The 19408-nt window shown below is 45.4% G+C and overlaps 1 protein-coding gene across 4 annotated transcripts in view; it reads left to right on the top strand.

Moving 5' to 3' along the window:
• The window catches only part of ELAPOR1 (endosome-lysosome associated apoptosis and autophagy regulator 1), an 85490-nt gene extending 69055 nt beyond the window's left edge, over positions 1–16435 (top strand). The window contains exons 10-24 of one of the 4 annotated variants that reach the window (XM_037826469.1): positions 11–139; positions 540–630; positions 3172–3277; positions 3537–3674; positions 4459–4722; positions 6078–6251; positions 8237–8417; positions 8687–8783; positions 9287–9388; positions 11396–11522; positions 11603–11781; positions 12328–12493; positions 12741–12797; positions 13053–13166; positions 13644–16435. In XM_037826469.1, coding sequence (XP_037682397.1) covers positions 11–139; positions 540–630; positions 3172–3277; positions 3537–3674; positions 4459–4722; positions 6078–6251; positions 8237–8417; positions 8687–8783; positions 9287–9388; positions 11396–11522; positions 11603–11781; positions 12328–12493; positions 12741–12797; positions 13053–13166; positions 13644–13712 — 1994 coding nt within the window. In that variant the 3' untranslated portion in view covers positions 13713–16435. The remainder of the gene's footprint in view (positions 1–10; positions 140–539; positions 631–3171; positions 3278–3536; positions 3675–4458; positions 4723–6077; positions 6252–8236; positions 8418–8686; positions 8784–9286; positions 9389–11395; positions 11523–11602; positions 11782–12327; positions 12494–12740; positions 12798–13052; positions 13167–13643) is intronic. The other 3 variants (XM_037826470.1, XM_037826471.1, XM_037826472.1) reach the window with 3 other exon arrangements.
• Positions 16436–19408: the final 2973 nt, after the last annotated feature.

Below are 19408 nucleotides of genomic sequence, written 5' to 3'. Positions count from 1 at the left end.
GTTCCCCCAGATTGTGCCCACTGCCCCGCTGGGACTGAACCAGCTCTGGGATTTGAATACAAATGGTGGAACACGCTGCCTACAAACATGGAAACAACCGTTCTCAATGGGATCACCTTTGAGTACAAGGGCATGGCAGGTAATAGCCCCTCCCATCATCATGTACTGTTAGCTACCTGGGCACCCTCAATGGCTCCTCCAACCTCACAACTTCATATTTCTTTGTAATAGTGATGCCTGAGAAAAACAAGCTAACCATGTCATGCATTCCCTTGAAAATTCCATCCCTCATGCACAGATATCCTGTCAAACCTTAGTTTCCAAGCAATAGGACTAGAAATTTTGTGCACACACTCCAAAGGTCTTCCTATGAGAGCTTCAAAGCCTTCAACCAAAGCAGCAGGAATAAGTAACATGACTTGGGTTCTGGACCCCTCAAAGGGTGATACCATCTCTATATTCCTGAGAATCATTTGGATGCACATCTTCCTTGCACCAAATAGGCACAGAGGTGGTAACTCTCCCCTCTCCTTTTCCAGGCTGGGAGGTGGCTGGTGACCACGTTTATACAACAGTGGGAGCCTCAGACAATGACTTCATGATTCTCACCCTGGTTTTACCAGGATTCAGGTGAGGAATAGGGGAAACCCCAGTCAACTTGGCCACAGCCAAATTGTAAAATGGTTGGTACTTGACTGTTACAGAGAGAGGGCTTCTGGAGTTAACTTTCATTTTATTTTAAAGTATCAGTTCAGAACAGAAGAGAGCACAAGAAATGGTTCAACAAAGCTAAATCCTAAAACCTGAAATGGCTTCTTAGTTGCTGCCGATCCGATTTACTTCCTGCGCTCTCGTTCCACCTAGCTTCCCACATCTGTTGGCCACATGCTACCTGAATTCTTTCTCCTCTCAGCATCAGACAAGATAAAACTTTTAAAAATGGGGTTAAAAGTACCCATAGACAGTTTTTATTTGGAGCAAGAAGATTGGGAGAGATTGTCCTATTATCATATTTTTTTCCATATCCCAGAAAGTTCTAGGACAACAAGCAATTGTTTTGTCTTAAAAAAAAAACAGACAACGAAAATGAAAACAAAGAAACTACAGGCAGTGTGGTATGTGAAAGAGCACTGACCTGGAAGCCAGGGCACTTAACTTTGCCACTTACTAACTTTTTGAGTTTGGGAAGGTCACTTTGCCTCTATATGCTCAGGCTCCTCATCTGTAAAATGAGGGGTAGACAGTCTGTGATTTCAGACTACTCATGCTGAGGTGATTCTTCCAGCCCATTGGCTAGCACAGCTCTGTAGAGAGGAGCTGGGAAATGGACATTCTCAGAATCCAGGCAAATGGCTAAAGCCAAAAGAAAAGCCACAAGTGGATCTCCAAAGCCAAAGTGAACTTCCTGCCCACTGTGCTTTCAAGATGAGGGGGAACCACCGACTGGGCTTCCTTATTGCCAGCGTGACTCCTCCATTCCCTCCTTCGAGCTCCCACCTTTCCATTCCTGGCCCAGTGCTCAGCTCCTGTGGTTGCTCAAAAGGTATTAGTTTCCCTTCCCTTAACCCACATTACCTAGAGCTGATGAGATATATCCCATTTTTGCAAGATGAGCAGACTTTTTAGGCATTTTTTTTAATATCCCAAAAAATACTTTTCAATTTGCAAGTCTGATTACCATAGGAATTGCCTCTCCTGCTCCACTTCTTGGCTCTCTCTGTCCCAAAGTAGGATCTGCCCGAGAACTTTGCTGAAGAGATTACAAGTTGAAATTTCTGTTCATTCAAATCAAGTACAGGGCCCATAGTCCTGGAGAGTGAGATTCTATGTAAAAGTAGACAGTTTACATCCTATGATAATGGTGCGTCTCAGACTTTAATGTGCTTATGAATCACGTGGGAATTGTGTTAAAAAGCAAGCTCTGATTCAGGAGGTCTGGAAGGGGCCTGAGGTTCTGCATTTCTAATTAGCTCCCAGTAATGCTGAGGCTGCTGGTCCAAGGACCACACTCTGGGTCTAGAGGTCATATAGCATTTTTTTCCCATATCCCTCCCTTATGTCCCCATGTCATACACATTTAACTTTGGTATATTGCCTTTGTTACATTTAATGGAAGCATATTACGATGTTACTGTTGATAATAGACTCCAGTTTCCTTTGACTATGTTTTTTCCCAAATACCATCCCTTTTTAAACACTCTGCATGGCTGACATTCATTTGCTTTCCCACATATAACAACATTTTTATATTTGTATATTTACTAACAGTCATTGGCCACTCCAGTTTTTGCCAAATTATGATAAATAAAGTCCCAGTCTTTATCATCTATCTTTACTTGTGGTGTCATGTGGAGACACAGAAGGTTCCCTGACTTGATAAGTTATACAGGGAGGCCGCTCCCAAGCATTGGAAGCCTGAAGGCAGGCACCAGGCTGGGAGAAGGCCAAAGCTTTGCATGCCTGAAGGCAGGCAGCAATTTAGATAAGGGTAGAGTTGCCGGGCTCCTTCCGCGCTCCTGTCTCCTGCTCCTGCTGTCTCCCATCTAGCCCCAAAGACATTGTCCCTTGAGATCAAAGACATTCAGTCACACCTTATGGCTTTAGAAAAAATGCACCCTCCCCGAAATACCTGAAAACAGTCACGTAGGAGACTTCCTTATATGCTATAAAAGCCTGTAGGAATGAATATAATAAAACTTCTTTTGCATGAACACAGAGACTGTCGGCTCCCTTCTTTCACAGTGTCATACATTCCCCTATCCCACCACTTTCAGCTTTACTCACAGACATCTTTGTTCAGTACTTACAATACAGTGCTACCATCACACAGTATTATGCTGTCTCTTTCTGGATCTATACAATCAATCCTGCTGAACATTCTGAAGTCCTTCGCATATAGCATTTTACAAAGCACTTTCACTTGTATTACGCTTTTGGCTTCTGCCACCACGATAGGAGGTAGATAGTAAAGGTATTACCATCTCTACTTTACAGCTGAGAAGCGTGTAGGTCAAGGTCACATAGCAAGGGCAGAAATTTGGACTGAATCCATGCTCTTTCCAACATACTCAGAACATAATCCTGTCCCCCAGCAGCCCCTTCACTCCTGCTGGGGCTCTTCAGTAAGCATTGCCTGGCCTTTGGGAACTGACTTAATTTCTGCCCCCGCAGACCTCCACAGTCTGTGATGGCAGACACAGAGAATAAAGAGGTGGCCAGGATCACGTTTGTCTTTGAGACAGACTGCTCTGTGAACTGCGAGCTCTACTTCATGGTGGTAAGTTCCTTTCTTTGCCTGCTGTGGGGCTTCCGGGGACTATTGGGAGAGCCAGCCTCAACTGCCTCATTGGTGCGTCAACATAACTGATACCCCTGCTGCTAGTGATTTCACCGAGGAAGGGTCTGGATTGACTGTCGGGAATTAAGTTTTACAAGGGTCTGGCCAACCACGATCACCCCTGGGGATGGCAGTGGTATGGGCACTCTCTCCCCTGCCAGCTGTCATGCCTCCTTTCACTTGGCTGTCCTGGGTGCAGGGCATCAATTCTAGGGCCAACACTCCTGTGGAGACATGGAAAGGTTCCAAAGGCAAGCAGTCCTATACCTACATCATTGAGAAGAATGCCACCATGAGCTTCACCTGGGCCTTCCAGAGGACCGCTTCACATGAGACGGTAAGTTCTTCCCTTTGCCTCAGAAGACTGACCTCTAGAAGAGGCCCTCTGAATCTAAGAGGAGTCCTAGCATTAGCTTAAGTGTAAGTGTGAGGTTCCGAATCTAAGGGTTACAAGGATCTTAAGGTGTCAAGCAGAGAACTGCCTGATCCAGCCCTTAGAGAACCCTCTAGCTTGTCCACGTGATTCCCAGAGAAGATGACACCTTAAGCTCTGTAAATAACCTGTCCCTTCTTAGCAGTCCCTACCCTGAGGATATCTGTGGTGCCAGACCCATTTCATCCTGTTGCAGCACTATTGTTTTGAATAATAATAACTCTTATTTTATTTTCTTAACTCGAAGTAATACAGGTCCATTGCAGAAAACTTAAAAATTCAAATAAGTACAAAGAAGAAATAAAATCACCGAAAGTTCTACCACCCAGAGATAACCCAGTTAACATCTGGAGTATCTCCCATTCAGTCTTTACTTCTCTGCAAATATATATATTTTTTTAATTTTTTACAAGGAAAAGACCTGTTTTTTTCATGTAACAGTAGATACTGAATATTTCTCCCATGGCATTTAATGTTCTTATGCATCATTTATAATGGTTCAGTCTTGTTTTAAACTGATACAAAAGGCATATGAAGAGCTACTGTTAAATGAGTAGAAAGTAAAATGCTTCTAAGATTTTTCTCAACGATCATAGGATGAAAAAGATTGAAAAGTATTTGTTACTTCCAAAGAACTCCATTGTTGCGGCTGTCTCAGGCCTCTGCCCTCTTGTTTCCTTCTTTCCAGGGCAGGAAGTACACCAGTGATGTTGCCAAAATCTACTCCATCAATGTCACCAATGTCATGGATGGGGTAGCCTCCTACTGCCATCCCTGTGCCCTGGAAGCCTCTGACATGGGCTCCTCCTGCACCTCTTGTCCTGCCGGCTACTACATCGATCGAGACTCGGGAGACTGCCACTCCTGCCCCCCTAACACAATCCTGAAAGCCCACCAGCCTTATGGCATCCAGGCCTGCATGCCCTGTGGCCCGGGGACCAAGAGCAATAAGGTGCCAGGCATCTGCCATGCATCCTAACCTTGGTGCCTCTGGTTGGATCTCCTCAGAGGGTGTGGGGTCCTGGATGGGGTTCTTGAGGGTCTCATGATCAAGCACTCCTCCAGCACACTCCCAGCTCAGTGTCCTGGAGAGCACCCATCCAGGCTGTGACTGTGGATGATGAGTTCTTAGCTGTAGAGGTTGACTTCCGAGGTCCAGGCCTCCAGTTATGGACAGATCTCATCTTCAGGAGATGGGTAAGGGAGATCTGGGACCGTCTGTTCCAGAAAGCTATTTGGAATCTGTGCAGAACCTGAAGGGAAGAAACAGTGAGGTGTGTGGCTCAAATTCAGCCTAGTCCAATCCATCCTGATGGGTTGGACATGGGTATTTGCCCACTCTTCTTTGGGAACATCACCCAACCTTTGCTGGGACATATGGTTAATTGGCTTTGCTGTTTTCTATCCCAGTGGTTGCTTACCCCTACAGGTATAAAGATCCCTTTCTAAAGTGGAATATAAGTGTTGTTGACCCAACGACTTTCTGCATCCAAGAAAGTACATTTGACTGAAAGCTCTTATGTATTTTTAATGCTTTTAAATGAATTTGTATTTTACTCATGACAACAACATTGACATACATTTGTAAGCCATTATTTATACAGTCCGTAAACGATGCTTGGTTCAGCTATGCAATAAGTACAACAATTCTGCAGACCCCTGGGAACCTCTTTTGAGAACCCTGGACTTTTGCCATCACGTTTCTTCCCCTGGAGCTCCCTCTGCTGCCATGGGAAGGAATGACAGCTATGTAAGGCTGCTGCTGAGCAGGGGCCCTAATCTGGAGCAAGAAACTGGCTTATGGAAAATCAAGCTACTCTGGGGGATCGGTTTCCTAGAAGGAACCTGAGAAAGAGGGAAGCAGGTCTCAGTGAGTTTTAAATGGGAGGTCAGGGCTTGTAGAGTCTTTTCTGCTATCCTGGACACCCTTGTTCTCAGTACCTCATTGTCTTCTGCTTGAAAGTAAGAAGGGTTACCTTGTGGCGTGAGAGGATACTATAATCAAAGCACAGGGATGCTATGTGTGCCTGTTGTCATCAAGGCTCTAGAACTTGACTAAACCACCTACTGAAAAATAAGAGGTTTGGGTTTGTACATCATATCTGTACAAATAATTGAATGGCGAGATGTACCTAAATCCCACTAGCCCCTGGTGCACTTCTTTTCATGTCCACTCCCAAACCTTACTTCCTCCTCTTTCATCCTATTTGGGCTGGACCAGGCTGGGGAAAATAACATACTCTCCACCGCAGCCTCCCAAGACCCTGTGGGACCAGCCGGCCGACCCAATCCCTTTCCCTCCCTCAGATCCGCTCTCTATGCTACAACGATTGCTCCTTCTCAGTCAGCAGTCAGGACAGGACTTTCGACTACAACTTCTTGGCTTTGGCAAACCCCGTCTCTCTGGCTGGAGGACCAAGCTTCACTTCCAAAGGGTTGAAATATTTCCACCATTTCACCCTCAGTCTCTGTGGAAACCAGGTAAAGTGTGCAAGTGTTGGCTCTGTGAGAACTGAAAGGGGCTCCGAGTGGCTGAGAGGCTGGAGACAGACCAGAAGAAAAGCTAGGAAAAAACCTTTAGGCAGCAGGGGCTTGGGGAGGTTAAAGGGGGTTTTGGTCTTTTTTTTTTTCTTTCAAAATTATTATTTTCCGTAAGGACTTTTGCCCCTAAAATTAGATCATTTGAAGTATAGACATTTAGGAAAATAAATATGTTTGAAAAAGGTGTTCATTTATTCCTACTTGGCCTTCATTTCCTCCAAATGAGCAGGTAAAACCATGCAGGAGGATTTTTTCTTCGTCACAAAAGCCGTCTTCAGTAATCACAGCACTTGTCACTTGTTTTCTAGATCAAATAAACTATTCTTGGTTCACCTATGTGTATCTTTGTTAACAACACAAAAGAAAGATTTTATTAAGATAAAGAAAGAACCCTACTGTCAGCCATTTCGTTTAGATGCAAATGTTTTGGATCCAAAATTCAGAAGCAGAAATGTAAAAGATAATCGCACCACTAGGGCACTTGACCAAATTACAAAACAAGGCACAATTAGCAGTTGGAAAGTTGGTTTCAAATGTCACAAAATAAAGAGCATCTAGGGTGTTTAGTCTGGCATCTCTAGTGTAGGGCCTTTACCCCTCACAGCTCCTACTCATCTCCTGCAGCACGCAGAGAAATTGGATTGTGTTTATAAGAGAACATGCCAGGAAATAACTAATCCATGAAAGATCAGGGATAGTTGTCCCTACCTTATTTTTAGAAGTCTTTGAAGAGGTTAGAGTGAAGCCTCAGAAGCAGCAGTTAGTGATAACTCAGGAAATCAGACTAATTAAAGCAGGACAGGAAATAAGACTGATTGAAGCAGGACCCATGTAGCAAACGTTTTATTCAGTAAATTGAGAGAGAGGTGGAGATGGGGAGTTTGGGAAAGGTTTTGTCTTTTTTCTTTGCTCTCTTATTCTCGGAAATGCTTACTGTCTCCTATCACACCATAGACGTTGAGTTCAAAGACTAAAATAACCCTTTATTGTCACGTAAAAGTTTCCTTCTATTCTCCTGTTCTTTAACTACTTCTTACAATCTAGGAAAAAAAAAACCAGACACCAGATTTAGCAGCTTACATAGCTCCATTTACAATGAAATCTGTAACAGTGAAAATGTCATGTTCCAAATACTTAGTCCACCTAAATTTAAAATCATTGAACAAATGATTTTATATTAGCAAACCAAGTTATATATTGCTATCCCATAAATTCAACATTTTTGAAGGGGCATTATCTCAAAATCCCTTCTATCCTAAGAGCTCAAGAAAGAGTCTCCATTCCCACTGTCTTCCAGAGTCCTACACGGTGACTTTTCCTTCCCTGGAGGAAAAGCACACTTTCTTCTATTGATACATGTGGCATGGGTTTAATTGTCCTAAGACGTCCTACCTCAAGGCAGGGAGGAGGCTGGTCATCAGGACTGTTTAAACCCCGGGGAGCCCCTATCTGGAAAGTGCTTTAGAGACTGGCACAGATGAGACCACAGCTCCAAGGTAGACACAGAGAGGGAACATGAACCAGGCCAGGTGTTAAAATAAATTTCACTGCTTTCTGGGATCAGTTACTTATTTCAGTATCTGCTTAGGAAACAGATAAGGGTAAGGAAGGGTCCTTAGCCAGTGGGCTGGTAGGTTACATCTCCAAGGCAGTGGCATCTCTGCGCATACAGGGCTCCCAGGCGACTCCAAGGAAACAAAAAAGACTGGGGTCCCCTGGGCCAGAGTTCCAGAAACAAGGATACCTAGGCCTTATTTGCAGCTTTTTAAAATCTGCCTTATAATTAGACCTGGGATGAATCATTCCATCACAGCATCCCATTGGAAGGCTGATATTTTAGATGTGAAAAAACTGTTGCCTGTTCCATTTTGGGAGTCCTCTCTGACCGTTCGCTTCTTTCTCCCCACATCCCACCCCCCTTCCAGGGTAAAAAAATGTCCGTTTGTACCGACAATGTCACTGACCTCCGGATTCCTGAGGGTCAGGCAGGTTTCTCCAAATCCTTAAAGGCCTACATCTGCCAGGCGGTCATCATCCCCGCCGAGGTGACAGGTTACAAGGCCGGGGTGTCCTCGCAGCCAGTCAGCCTTGCCGATCGGCTTGTTGGTGAGTCGCCCAGCTGCCCCAGCCTCGTTAGAGTGGGTGTGTGTTTGAGAGAGAGCATGAGGTGGGAGGAACCCAGCTTCCTGAACTCCTTCTGTTCCATCCTGGTGTGCCAAGTGCCCCTGGGGCCTCTGACAAACCGTTGCTTTTCACCTTTCCCTGAGCAACCCGAGGGTGAGATGAAGTGAGATTGGACCTTGACAGGTCTCAAAAGGATTGACGTGGTTGCCAATGCTACTCGTGAGAACTAATTAGGAACTCTGATTTGGCAGGGGTGACAACAGATACGACCCTGGATGGCATCACCTCCCCAGCCGAGCTTTTCCCCTCGGAGCCCTTGGGAATACCGGATGTGATCTTCTATTATAGGTGAAGATGAGAGGCCAGGCCGATAAAAGTGAAACCAAGGGCTCCTCGCAATTTCTGCTGTGTCCCACCCTCTCTGGCCACCTACTTATCAAGCCAGAACGTGCCTGAGGTCTAACAGATCTGCCCAGCAATGATAGTTAAAGGCTGGGGGTTCCCTGACCCAAGCTTTATGGGTATTACTGTGGCAGTCCTGCCCTGAAGGCAGGGAGAAAAAGTCGACCATCTGTGACAGAGTTCCCTTCCAGCCTAGGGAGCCTTCCTTCGTGTTATGCCTATGCCAGCTGTGCCTTGTCTAGACCAGCACATCCCCCCTGGACTAGCTCTCCCTGACTCCTGCGCTTGCCATGTATCAACCAAGGCCTCTGCACCCCCTGTGTGTCAGGCCACAGCCCAAGTCCTGACCTCCCCAACAAGGGAATTATTCCACATTGACTTCACTTATTGGTTCTCCAGTAGCACAGCTGAGTAACTCGTGGCCCCCATGGGGCTGGCTTTCTCTGCAGGTCCAATGATGTGACCCAGTCCTGCAGTGCTGGGAGATCAACCACCATCCGTGTCAGATGCAGTCCACTGAAAACTCACCCTGGAAGTCTGTCGCTCCCCAGGTAAGCCCTACAAAGGCCAAAGTCTCCCTTTCTTGGACTCATTCCATCCCAGGATCCAGAGCTTACTGGAAAAGAGCAAAAGAAAAAACAATTTGGGATGCATTAATGGGCTTTTGGGGGCACATTCATGGCCCCAAACCCTCAATCTTGAGAAGGTAAGGATGGGGTAGAAGGAAGAGTCAAATCTACCCCCACCTTCCCCGACCATGATGCGACAGCTGTGGGGAGGGTTGTCACCCTTGATTTTGGCTCCTGAGCCTTCCCTCCTTCACCTCTGTGAAGGGTGCATAGAGGAGGAGCCGTGGTGGCTACTGGACAGCACCCTCTCATCTTCCTTTCTGGGCATCTGGGATGGTGGGCCAGAAACACTATGCCCAGATGGCTTGGGGATACAAGAATTTTACTGAGTTTCTCCTTCTCCAGCCTACACCTTGAATTATAGATTGAAGCTTAGTATGTTGGAATTAGCTCAGGCTCTGGAATCAGTAAAAATTGGACAAGAATTCTGCTTTTGCCAATACTAAACTGGATGATCCTAGGCTACTCACTCTTTCTGAATCTCGGTTTCATCATCTGTAAGATGAGGATAATATTTTCCTCATAGTATCGAAGTGCAGTGTCTTAGTTTGCCAGAGCTGCTATCACAAATACCACCTAATGGGTTGGCCTAAACAACAGGAATTTATTGGCTCATGGTTTTGAGGCTAGAAGGAGTCCTAAATCAAGGTGCTGGAAAGGCCATGCTTTGTCTCCAAAATCTGTAACATTCTGGGGCTGACTGCTCACAATCCTTGAGTTCTCTTGGCTTCTATTTTGCCTCCAGTTACATGGTCATGTCCTCTCCTTTCTCTCTTCTGTGACTTCCTGATTCTCTTTATAAGGCCTCCAGTAATCCAGATCACTTTAAGGCCCACCTTGGTTCAGTATGCTGCACATTAATTAAAAATATCATCTTCAAAAGGTCCCATTTACAAATGGGTTCACATTCACAGGGACATGGAGTAAGATTAGAACATGTGTTTAATGTGGTACATACTTCAACCTACCACATGTAGCAAAGTAGCCAGCGGCTCAGACTGAGAGTCATATTTGAATCAGCTCCTCCACTTACTAGCTATGTTATCATGGACACATTTCTTACCTTCACTAGGCCTCTTTTTCCTTGTCTGTAAAACAGGGATAATAAGTTCCCTCAGAGGGTTGTTGTGAGGAATAAATGAGAATGAGAATTTAGGGCTTACTGTGGTGTCTGGCGTATACTTCCTATCATTAGGATTTAGGGGGCCCTAACAAAGGTTAGGGGTAATAGGATTCTTTCCACAACTAAAAGACCCAACTCTGGGTTCAATAGCTGAGTGCACTCAATTGAGAATTCTTAAACTTATTTGATCACTGACTCCCCCTTCCAGTTTTCTTTCTTTTTATTTTTTTTGCACATAATACCAATTAACACCTTGAGGGGCACTAGCATCCTGGGGAAATGCTGCAACTAAACAACAACTGATCAGGCAGATGGGGAGCAAAGCAGAATGTTTTGAACCCAGCAGTAGTGTCAAAACGTAAAATCACTGTGTTTGTTTTAATGTACGTGACAGAAATCCATGACCTGAAGTCCACTCCTAAACCCCACCTCAACCCCAATTCACACCCCAGGAAACAACATCAAAGTGGCCATTTCAAAATGCCACAAGACCATGGGGAGGACAGGAGCCCAGGAAGGGTTGGTTGGGGCAGCCAGGCTGGAGCTCAGGCACCTGATATTAGCTCTCATCTGATGTCTGCAGAAACATAGATGGGCAGAGCATGGGAAGCCTGGTGGAGGCTGCCAAGGCCTCTTATCATCAGGGAAAACAGAGAACAAAACCTGTCTTAAGGACCAGTTGAAAGGATCCTTGTGGGGCTGACTGTTTGGATGGAGAGTGGGTGGGTCAGGCAAGTTATAAGATGACAGATCCTTCCCCGCTGGTCCAGCCAGTGGGCGCTCAGGTCTCCTCTCTGTTTTGCTAGCATGTGCTCGGATGGGACCTGCGATGGCTGTAACTTCCACTTCCTGTGGGAGAGCGAGTACGCTTGCCCACTGTGCTCGGCTGCGGACTACCACTCTATCATCAGCAGCTGTCTGTCTGGGATCCAGGTAGGTTTCTCTCTCACTGGGGACTTGCCCAGGGGAAAAGGGAATGTGATATCTGAGTTCCTCATTTTTTTCCCCCACAGAAGACGACTTATGTGTGGCGAGAACCCAGGTTATGCTCAGGTGGCATCTCCCTGCCTGAGCAGAAAGTCACCATCTGCAAAACAATCGATTTCTGGCTGAAAGTGGGCATCTCTGCAGGCACCTGTACTGCCATCCTGCTCACTGTCTTGACCTGTTACTTTTGGAAAAAGAATCAAAAGTACATGATTGGGTATTGGGGTTTGGAGGTGGAAAGGTTTGGATCAGTGAGCCTGGAGGAGAACATCCAGGAGTATAAACTTCTAGGGGCTTTTCTCTGGAGTTAGCCACTGGTTGTGTGATGTGGTCAGTGACTTGTTGAGCCAGTTATCCAGTTTATCCAGTATATGCCCGGTTATCCTGACTCCTGAACACAGATAGTCCCACGTGGCAGTCCTATGAATAGCCATTAGAGTCTTTAAAAGAAGAGAGAGAGAGAAAATCCTTAATTTGTTGCTATTGTTAATAATAAAAATAATGACTCTGTGATCACACTATTTCTACTAAGCTTTTGAGATCAAAGAAACAACCAGCCTTAAGGAAAAAAGATCACTGAACTGGGAGCTCAGCTCCCTTAGCTCTATTCCCAACCCTAACACCATTTTGTTATGCTTCAGTTTCCTTCCCTGTGGCCTGGGAACATCTGTGCATAGCCCAACCTCTCTGCCTCTTTCCCCTGTATTCCCACATTTTGTTGTCTTGTCTTTCCCACCCCTCTCCTTCATAGACTAGAGTACAAGTACTCCAAGCTGGTGATGAATGCCACCCTCAAGGACTGCGACCTGCCAGCGGCCGACAGCTGTGCCATCATGGAAGGCGAGGACGTGGAGGATGACCTCATTTTCACCAGCAAGAAGTCACTCTTTGGGAAGATCAAATCATTTACCTCCAAGGTAGGGGGCCTGGCCAGGGCACTGAGGTCACCCTGGAGGGCTGGAAAGACACTGCTCCTAGGAGGTTGAATGGCCCTGCACTGTTCAGGGACCACAGCTCTGCCCCTCGCCCCCCACCCTCTACTCTTCTACTCCCCAACCCCGGAAATCCTGGCCTTTGCCTTCTGTATTTCCACACCAATACCCTTTCCCCTGGGGCCCAAGGCTGCTGTTGACCAGGCTCCTTCTCTCCCAACATGCACTCCAGTTGGTGGACTGTTTGGGCCTTTTAACTTCCAGAAGGAGTATTGAACCAATCCATGGTGTAAGGATCATTTCCCTTTTTTTTTTTTTTTTTTTTTTTTGGAGGGGGTGGGGGGAGAAATGATCTCTAGGATCAACTATAATTTCTCCTTTGACCCTTGGAGGGTGCTGTGCCCCAGGTGTCTGGGCCAGGTCCCTGGGGGCTGAGTCATACATAGCTGCTCATCACTGAGCAATTCTGGGCTGGGAGGGTTGGCTCTTTGCGGGTGGGTGAGTCTGAAGCTCATTAATACAATTTAGACAACACTGTTGCTAGGCGTGGGGCCAGCAGAGAGCATCCAAGCAACTCATCCAGGGCTCCAGCCCTCTGCGGCACCACTCTGCAAGCACCCACACCTCCCTGCTGCCCCGAACTAGTTCAACCAAAAAGGTGTGGGCTGGGAGGGTGGTAAGATGGGAGGGGAGGGCTGGAGGGATGGGTAAGGAAAGGAAAGCAGTTAGGTGTTCAGATTGCTGAATTTCATCCCTCTTGTACTGACCTGCCAGAGTGACTCCCTTTGTCTTCTTATACCTTATCTTTTGACCAATGGGAGACCAATTTACTCTGAGACCCTTGCGTCTCCCTAGGACTTTAGAATTCAGGAAAGATTCAAGGCAGGGGATTTTTATTTATTTATTTATTTATTTTTATTATTTTATTTAATCTTAATTTGATTTTTCTTGTCCCCTGACTGGCTCTGAAAAGAGCAAGGAGTAGAGGGCATCTTTATTCCTATGTGTCCACAAAGCCAATGAAAACAGGAATTCCATAAGGGCTCCTTCTGTCATCTGTTTTTCCATTTCTTTCCTTTGTCCCCCAAACTTGCCCATGCCCAGCAGCCAGCTCCTATCACCATTTCTCTTTCAGAGGACTCCTGATGGATTTGACTCAGTGCCACTGAAGACATCCTCGGGAGGCCCAGACATGGACCTGTGAGGGGTGCTGCCCAGCTCCACCTGCCTCCTCGCCTTGGCAATTCACTTTGCAAACCTTTGGTGATTTGGGTGCCAGCTTCCTGCAACACCCAGTGCTGGAAATCTCTTCATTGTGGCCTTATCAGAAGAAGTTTGAATTTCAGATCTTTTTTTATAGAGTACCAAGCCCTCCTTTCTGCTTGTCCCAAGCCTGCCAAATATACCCATACTTTCTTTGTATGTTACTCCCTTGCTTGCATCTTGTTTCCCCAAATGGTCCAGTCGCCGGAGCCATAGTTTCATGGGCCCATAATTTTTATAGCTCTAGAATGAAAATATTTCTCTCTTAAGTATAGAGATGACTTCCTTTGCCCTCTTAGGTAAGGGCAGAAACACCTGGGAGTTTTCCTGATCATGTGCCCTCAGCTCATGATCTCCTTAGGGTATCAGGGTTCCGTGATGGACAATCTTTATGGTAGCTAGATTCATTTCTCTTGGATAACCAACTCAGACTGAGAGTAAAGGACAGACTGGAGGGCAAGGTGAGTATGGCCTGGGTAGGAAAACTCTTGTTGAGCACAAACAGAAGCAATGGGGGAAGGTTGTCTTGGTTTGTATTTGTTTTAAACCAGGTATTACATTTCCTCCTCTTAACTAAGTTATAAATATTCTCAGTGGAGTCGAAGGAAAGATTTAATTGAGAAAATGACCCAAAGCCCTGGTTACCTGTTCTCCCTGGTTTTTTGTCTGTTTGTTTTTAACCTCTCACCATCTCTCTTTAACACTAAAGAGAACCAGATGAGCCCCAGACTCAGATGTCCTCCCTTATTCTCCATTTGCTTTATCCACAGCAATGGCAAAACCCCTGCCAGTGAGGAAAACATTTTTTCCTTGAGTGCCTCAGTCCAGGAGGCTTGGGCCATGTCAGGGAACAGGTGTGTCATATTAAAAGAACACAGGGAGGCCAAGGTTTTTATGGGGCCCTCCTGGGGGGTCTAGCTCACTATGGGATGGTCCTGAGGCTGCCATGATGGCTGCTTCTAAACTTTGCTCATCTGCTCAGCCACAGAATAAACAACTTCTATACTGGTCAAAAGAAGAATCAAATCCTAGCCACATACTCGAGCAGCCAAACGCAATCAGTCTTCAAGGAGGGAAGACTACGAGAGTTGAACAGGGTGTTCACCAAACCATGATACTTCTCACTTCTAAACCCCCAACCTTCCCTTTTTCCTGTTCTCATTTCCACTGTGTGCTAAAAAATTTAAAAGACTAGTCCCAATTCCTGGCAACACCCCTTGTGAAAGGTGAGTAGGGTGTGTCCTCTGTGTCCTTTTTTTCCATCAAGTGTAATCAATGAACTCTAAGTAACTAGATTGGTAAAATTAGAGCAAGAGTTTGAATTGCCCCTTCCCTTCCACTCCTGGCAATTCTCCTTCTACTATCAGGCTAGAATGACCATCCCTTAGTCACAGGCCTAGTCGCCCCTGGTTTGCGCCTGGACCCTTCCTCCAGTGACCATTTGGTAACTAGATAGTGGGTACAGAATGGAGATGGCATTTCTAAGTGATGGTCTGCTACCAAATAGTTTGTCATCTGATAAGCCCCTGCTGCCCTGGCAATGGCCTCATAAAAGGGTCCATGAGAACAGGAGCCCTACCATGATCTCTGGCCATTATTAGCACCACTGATGGCGGGTAGTTCAATAAATCTTGAAGCTTGTCTTTGGGTACCCAAATTTGCCCTCTTTTATGAGAGTCAGGCTCTCAGAACCTGTGGCAATGTTGGAATTTCTCCCAATGGATGCAGATATCTAGCTCCTGACCTTCTGTAGCTGCAGCAACATCCCGGGCACCTGCTTTTCCACTGGATAACTTTCTTTTGTGACAAAGGTCACAGAAGGCCCTCAGACTGTTTTGGAAGCAGTAGGAAAAAGTACATTCCTTTTGACTTCTTTCCTCTGCTACCCTGAAACGGAGTGCTCTCACAGCAATCTCAAACTCCACTGATTCATTCAGTCATAATACCATAAAGATCTCCTTTTCACCACCCTTTAGTGCACCGTCTTCTACACTTCCTTCCTGTGACCTGCCAGAAATTCCTGAGTTATGCTCTCAGGGTCGCCTGCTGCTCCTCTAGGAACTTAGACACATGTTAATTTTTTAAAACAGCTTTATTGAACTATGATTCATATACCATTCATTTAAACTGTGGGATTCAATGGCTTTTAGCATATTCATAGAGTTGTGCATCCACCAACATAATCAATTTTAGAACAGACACATGTTCGATTTTATCTGGAAGGAAGCATTTTAGTCCTTAAATCTGGGCTATAGTGGATTGTAGGAGCTACTGGAGGGAGTGTGGGCTCAGGAGGTAAAGTTTTTAAATCAATCCCATTTTGTTACCTTGAATCTTAAAGCCCTCAAGTAAACTTGCATCTTGTATGCATCGCCTGTATTTCACTGGGGATACGGACGAAGTTTGTGATGTATTCAAGGGCCAGCGGATTTCATATGCCAACAAAATTTCTTCTTTTGTCTGACTCTACATTAAAGATTAGACTGACTATATTTATACAACAGAAATTTGTAATGGGTTTTTCAGCTTTGTGAAACCGAATTTTTATCTTAGTCAGGACTGGTTAGATTTCCTTTTTTACTCTGTACTCCAAGAGTTTGTAGTTTGTTAGGGGATGGGTATTGCATGTCACATTTTTTTTGTGCAATAAAAACATACATTTCAGGTTGTTTTCTTTTATCATGGGTTGGGTGGCCAGATGGGTGAGTGGGGAAAGGGTAAGTGTCCTTGAAGCTTAAAATGAAGAGAAGAAGGCTTCTGGATCCCCAGAGTGACACATAGAAAAAAAGCATGGCGTCTGAAGCAAGACGGACCTGGGCTAGAGGCCATCCACCAACAACCAACGCCTCGGTTTCCATAACAAAATGCATCTAATTATACCTTACCTCCCCAAATTGGGTGAGGATCAAAACAGATAACTCATAAAATATGTAGTATGTTAGTTCCCTTCTTTTCTGGTTCAGTTTTCTCTCAGATGGCATTGAGACCAGGCACATAACAAGACATCCACAAATGCAAGTAAAATTAGTTTGTTTGGGTGCAAGGTGGATTACTATAGTCTGGATGTGGATAAAATCCTCAACAACATCAAGGACCTACCATTTTCTAGGGTATTCGTATTTTCCTGCTTCAGTACTTTTCTTCACTCCATTTGAGGGTACTTGACACAGACACACACACAATTCCCTCAAGCTAGATGAGTTCAGGAATTCACAGTTTTAATTCTGAGTATCATAAAATACCAGGTGTTCTACCTTGGGGCGTTCTTGGGGTAATTGTTAACCTTCAAACAGGTCTCTCCTCTTCCATTACCTACCACTTACATAGTGAACTCTCTACTTGGCAGCCAGAGTCCTTTTTTCTAACACATAGTGGGTGGCACTCAAATGTGCAAAAACCTCTGGTGGTTCCTGACAGGTAGCATGGATAATCAGCAGGTATGCATCTATATTCCAGGGCCAGTTGTTTATGACCCACATCTGTTTTTTCTGGGTGATATCTGGGTTGTACTGCTGGTTAAACATTTTGACTATCAATCCTGCTTAGAGGATTAAGTAATAACTTTTAGAAGGACAGCAGGAAAGGAAACTAGCATCCATTTAACATCTCTATGTGTCAAGTCCTGGACTTTCATAGACTTTGTTTTGTTTACTCCTCAGCATTGTCCTAGAGGCAGGTATTAGGGTATTATCCCTGTTTTAATAAGTGAAGAAACTGAATCTTCAACAGACTCAGTAATGTAGCCTACAAGGTTCCTAACAGCCCACCCTACCTGCTCTCTCCCACATCCCTTATACTCTAACCACAACTTAGCTCCTTCATAGCCCTCATGCCCCTGCCTTGGCATATGCTCCTCCCTCTGCTTCTCCCCTTCCTTTTCACCTGGCAACCCCCCACCCAGCCTTCAAAGTCACCCCTCTGTGAAACCTTCCCTCACTCACCCACTGAGGATACAATGGTAAATAAATAAATAACAGGGGAGAACCGCAGTTCATTTATGTGAACTCAACCATACTTTCTGCAGTATCCCAATGCAACAAACAAGCATCGGATGTAATCAGGCTTGAAACTATGGGGAGAAATGTGTGAATGAGTTTACAGGTTTCCAATCACACTGGACAAGATGAAACATGCCAGGCAAGAAGATACTTTGACTTGGTCTAAATTTTAAAAAGACATTTAATTAACTGAGAACCATAGAGCTGCAATGACTACTGAAGAGACAGAGAAACTGGTACAGGGTTGCTTTATGGCAACTTCAGAGTTATTCAAGGAAAATGTGGAATGTAAACTAACTTCATTTCAGTGCTGAAGTGAACAATCCCCCATAAAATGCAATTCCCTGTACGATACACTGTGGTGGGAGAAGTTACACCCCACTCCTCTCCCATCAGAGGGAGAGACTGGACCAACATCCCTCCTCAGGTCCTGGCAGGTTTCCCTGACCCAGGCTGTTTCTAAATGGTTCCTCCTTGGTTGCCCAATGACAACAACATCAGCATGCTTTGTTCTTGTGTCTCTCGGATAGAAGTGAGTGGGTCACCAGGGCTGAAAGAAGTATGATAAACACTGCTGGTACTGTGGGATCCCAGAGGGACACCTAATCAATATGGGGGGAGGATGAAGAGGGTGTCAGAGAAGGTTTCCTGGACAAAGTGGGAATTAGCCAGTTTGGAAGAACAGAGGAGGGAAAGGATGATCCGGGTGGAAGGAGCTCATGCAAAGGCTCAGAGGCAAGGCAGAGGAGCCACAAGTAGTCCAGTGTAAGGTTGGAGTGTGAGTGAGAAATGCCAAGAGATAAAGAGGGAACAAGTCAGAGAAGTTGGTAGGGAGCAGATCACGAAGGGCTTTGCAAGCCATGTTTGGATGTGATCCTGGGGACAACAGGTAGTCTCCGAAGGCTTCTAGCAGGGGAGTGACAGGATAGGGCTTGCCTGTCAAACACTAAGAAATCTTACTCCAAATCCAAGACAGAGGGACACAAAGAGGTGCTCAACCGAGGCCCAAGGGAGCCCTCCCACATTAGCCAGTTTGTAACTGGTAAAAACCAAGGATGGATGAGGACAGCTATGGTTTGGGTGCCCTGCCCTCCCCTTTGCACCCTCCCTGCAAGCGCTCAGTGCCCTTACACTGCCCACTAGCTGCCCAGGAGTTCGACAAGCTTCTAAACTCTCAGCAACCTACTCACCACAACTCACTCATCCAACAAGAATGTAATTAACACCTACATGTGTAAGGCTCTGCGCTAGGTCCTGCAGGGATAAGGATGCAAATACCCAGTGGTCTCTGTCCTCTAAGAAAAAGACACTTCTTTTATTCAAGTTCCTCAAGACCCTGTTTTCTACTAAGGAACTGCTAACAAAGGGGCAAGCCAGACATTGAGCTACCTTAGGCATTTACCTCTGCCCTGGTTTCAGCTCCATCGCTTAACTTCCCTGGGCCTCCATTTCTTCAAATAGAAAATAAAGGGGTTGACCAAGCACACCGTTTCCAATTCCAGGGTTCTGTAACCAAGAAGTTAAGATTTAGGGGATGATTATGATTACTCAATCATTATATAGATATTCCTTTTTACTTTCTGGTATATTAGACAGAGGGAGATACTTAAAATTTCTAAACCCTAATCCAGCTGCCTTG

This window comes from Choloepus didactylus, chromosome 2, assembly GCF_015220235.1.
Source record: "Choloepus didactylus isolate mChoDid1 chromosome 2, mChoDid1.pri, whole genome shotgun sequence".
Taxonomy (NCBI): Eukaryota; Metazoa; Chordata; class Mammalia; order Pilosa; family Megalonychidae; genus Choloepus; species Choloepus didactylus.
Note: the sequence above shows the minus strand (reverse complement) of the source record. Positions and strands in the feature narration are given on the sequence as shown.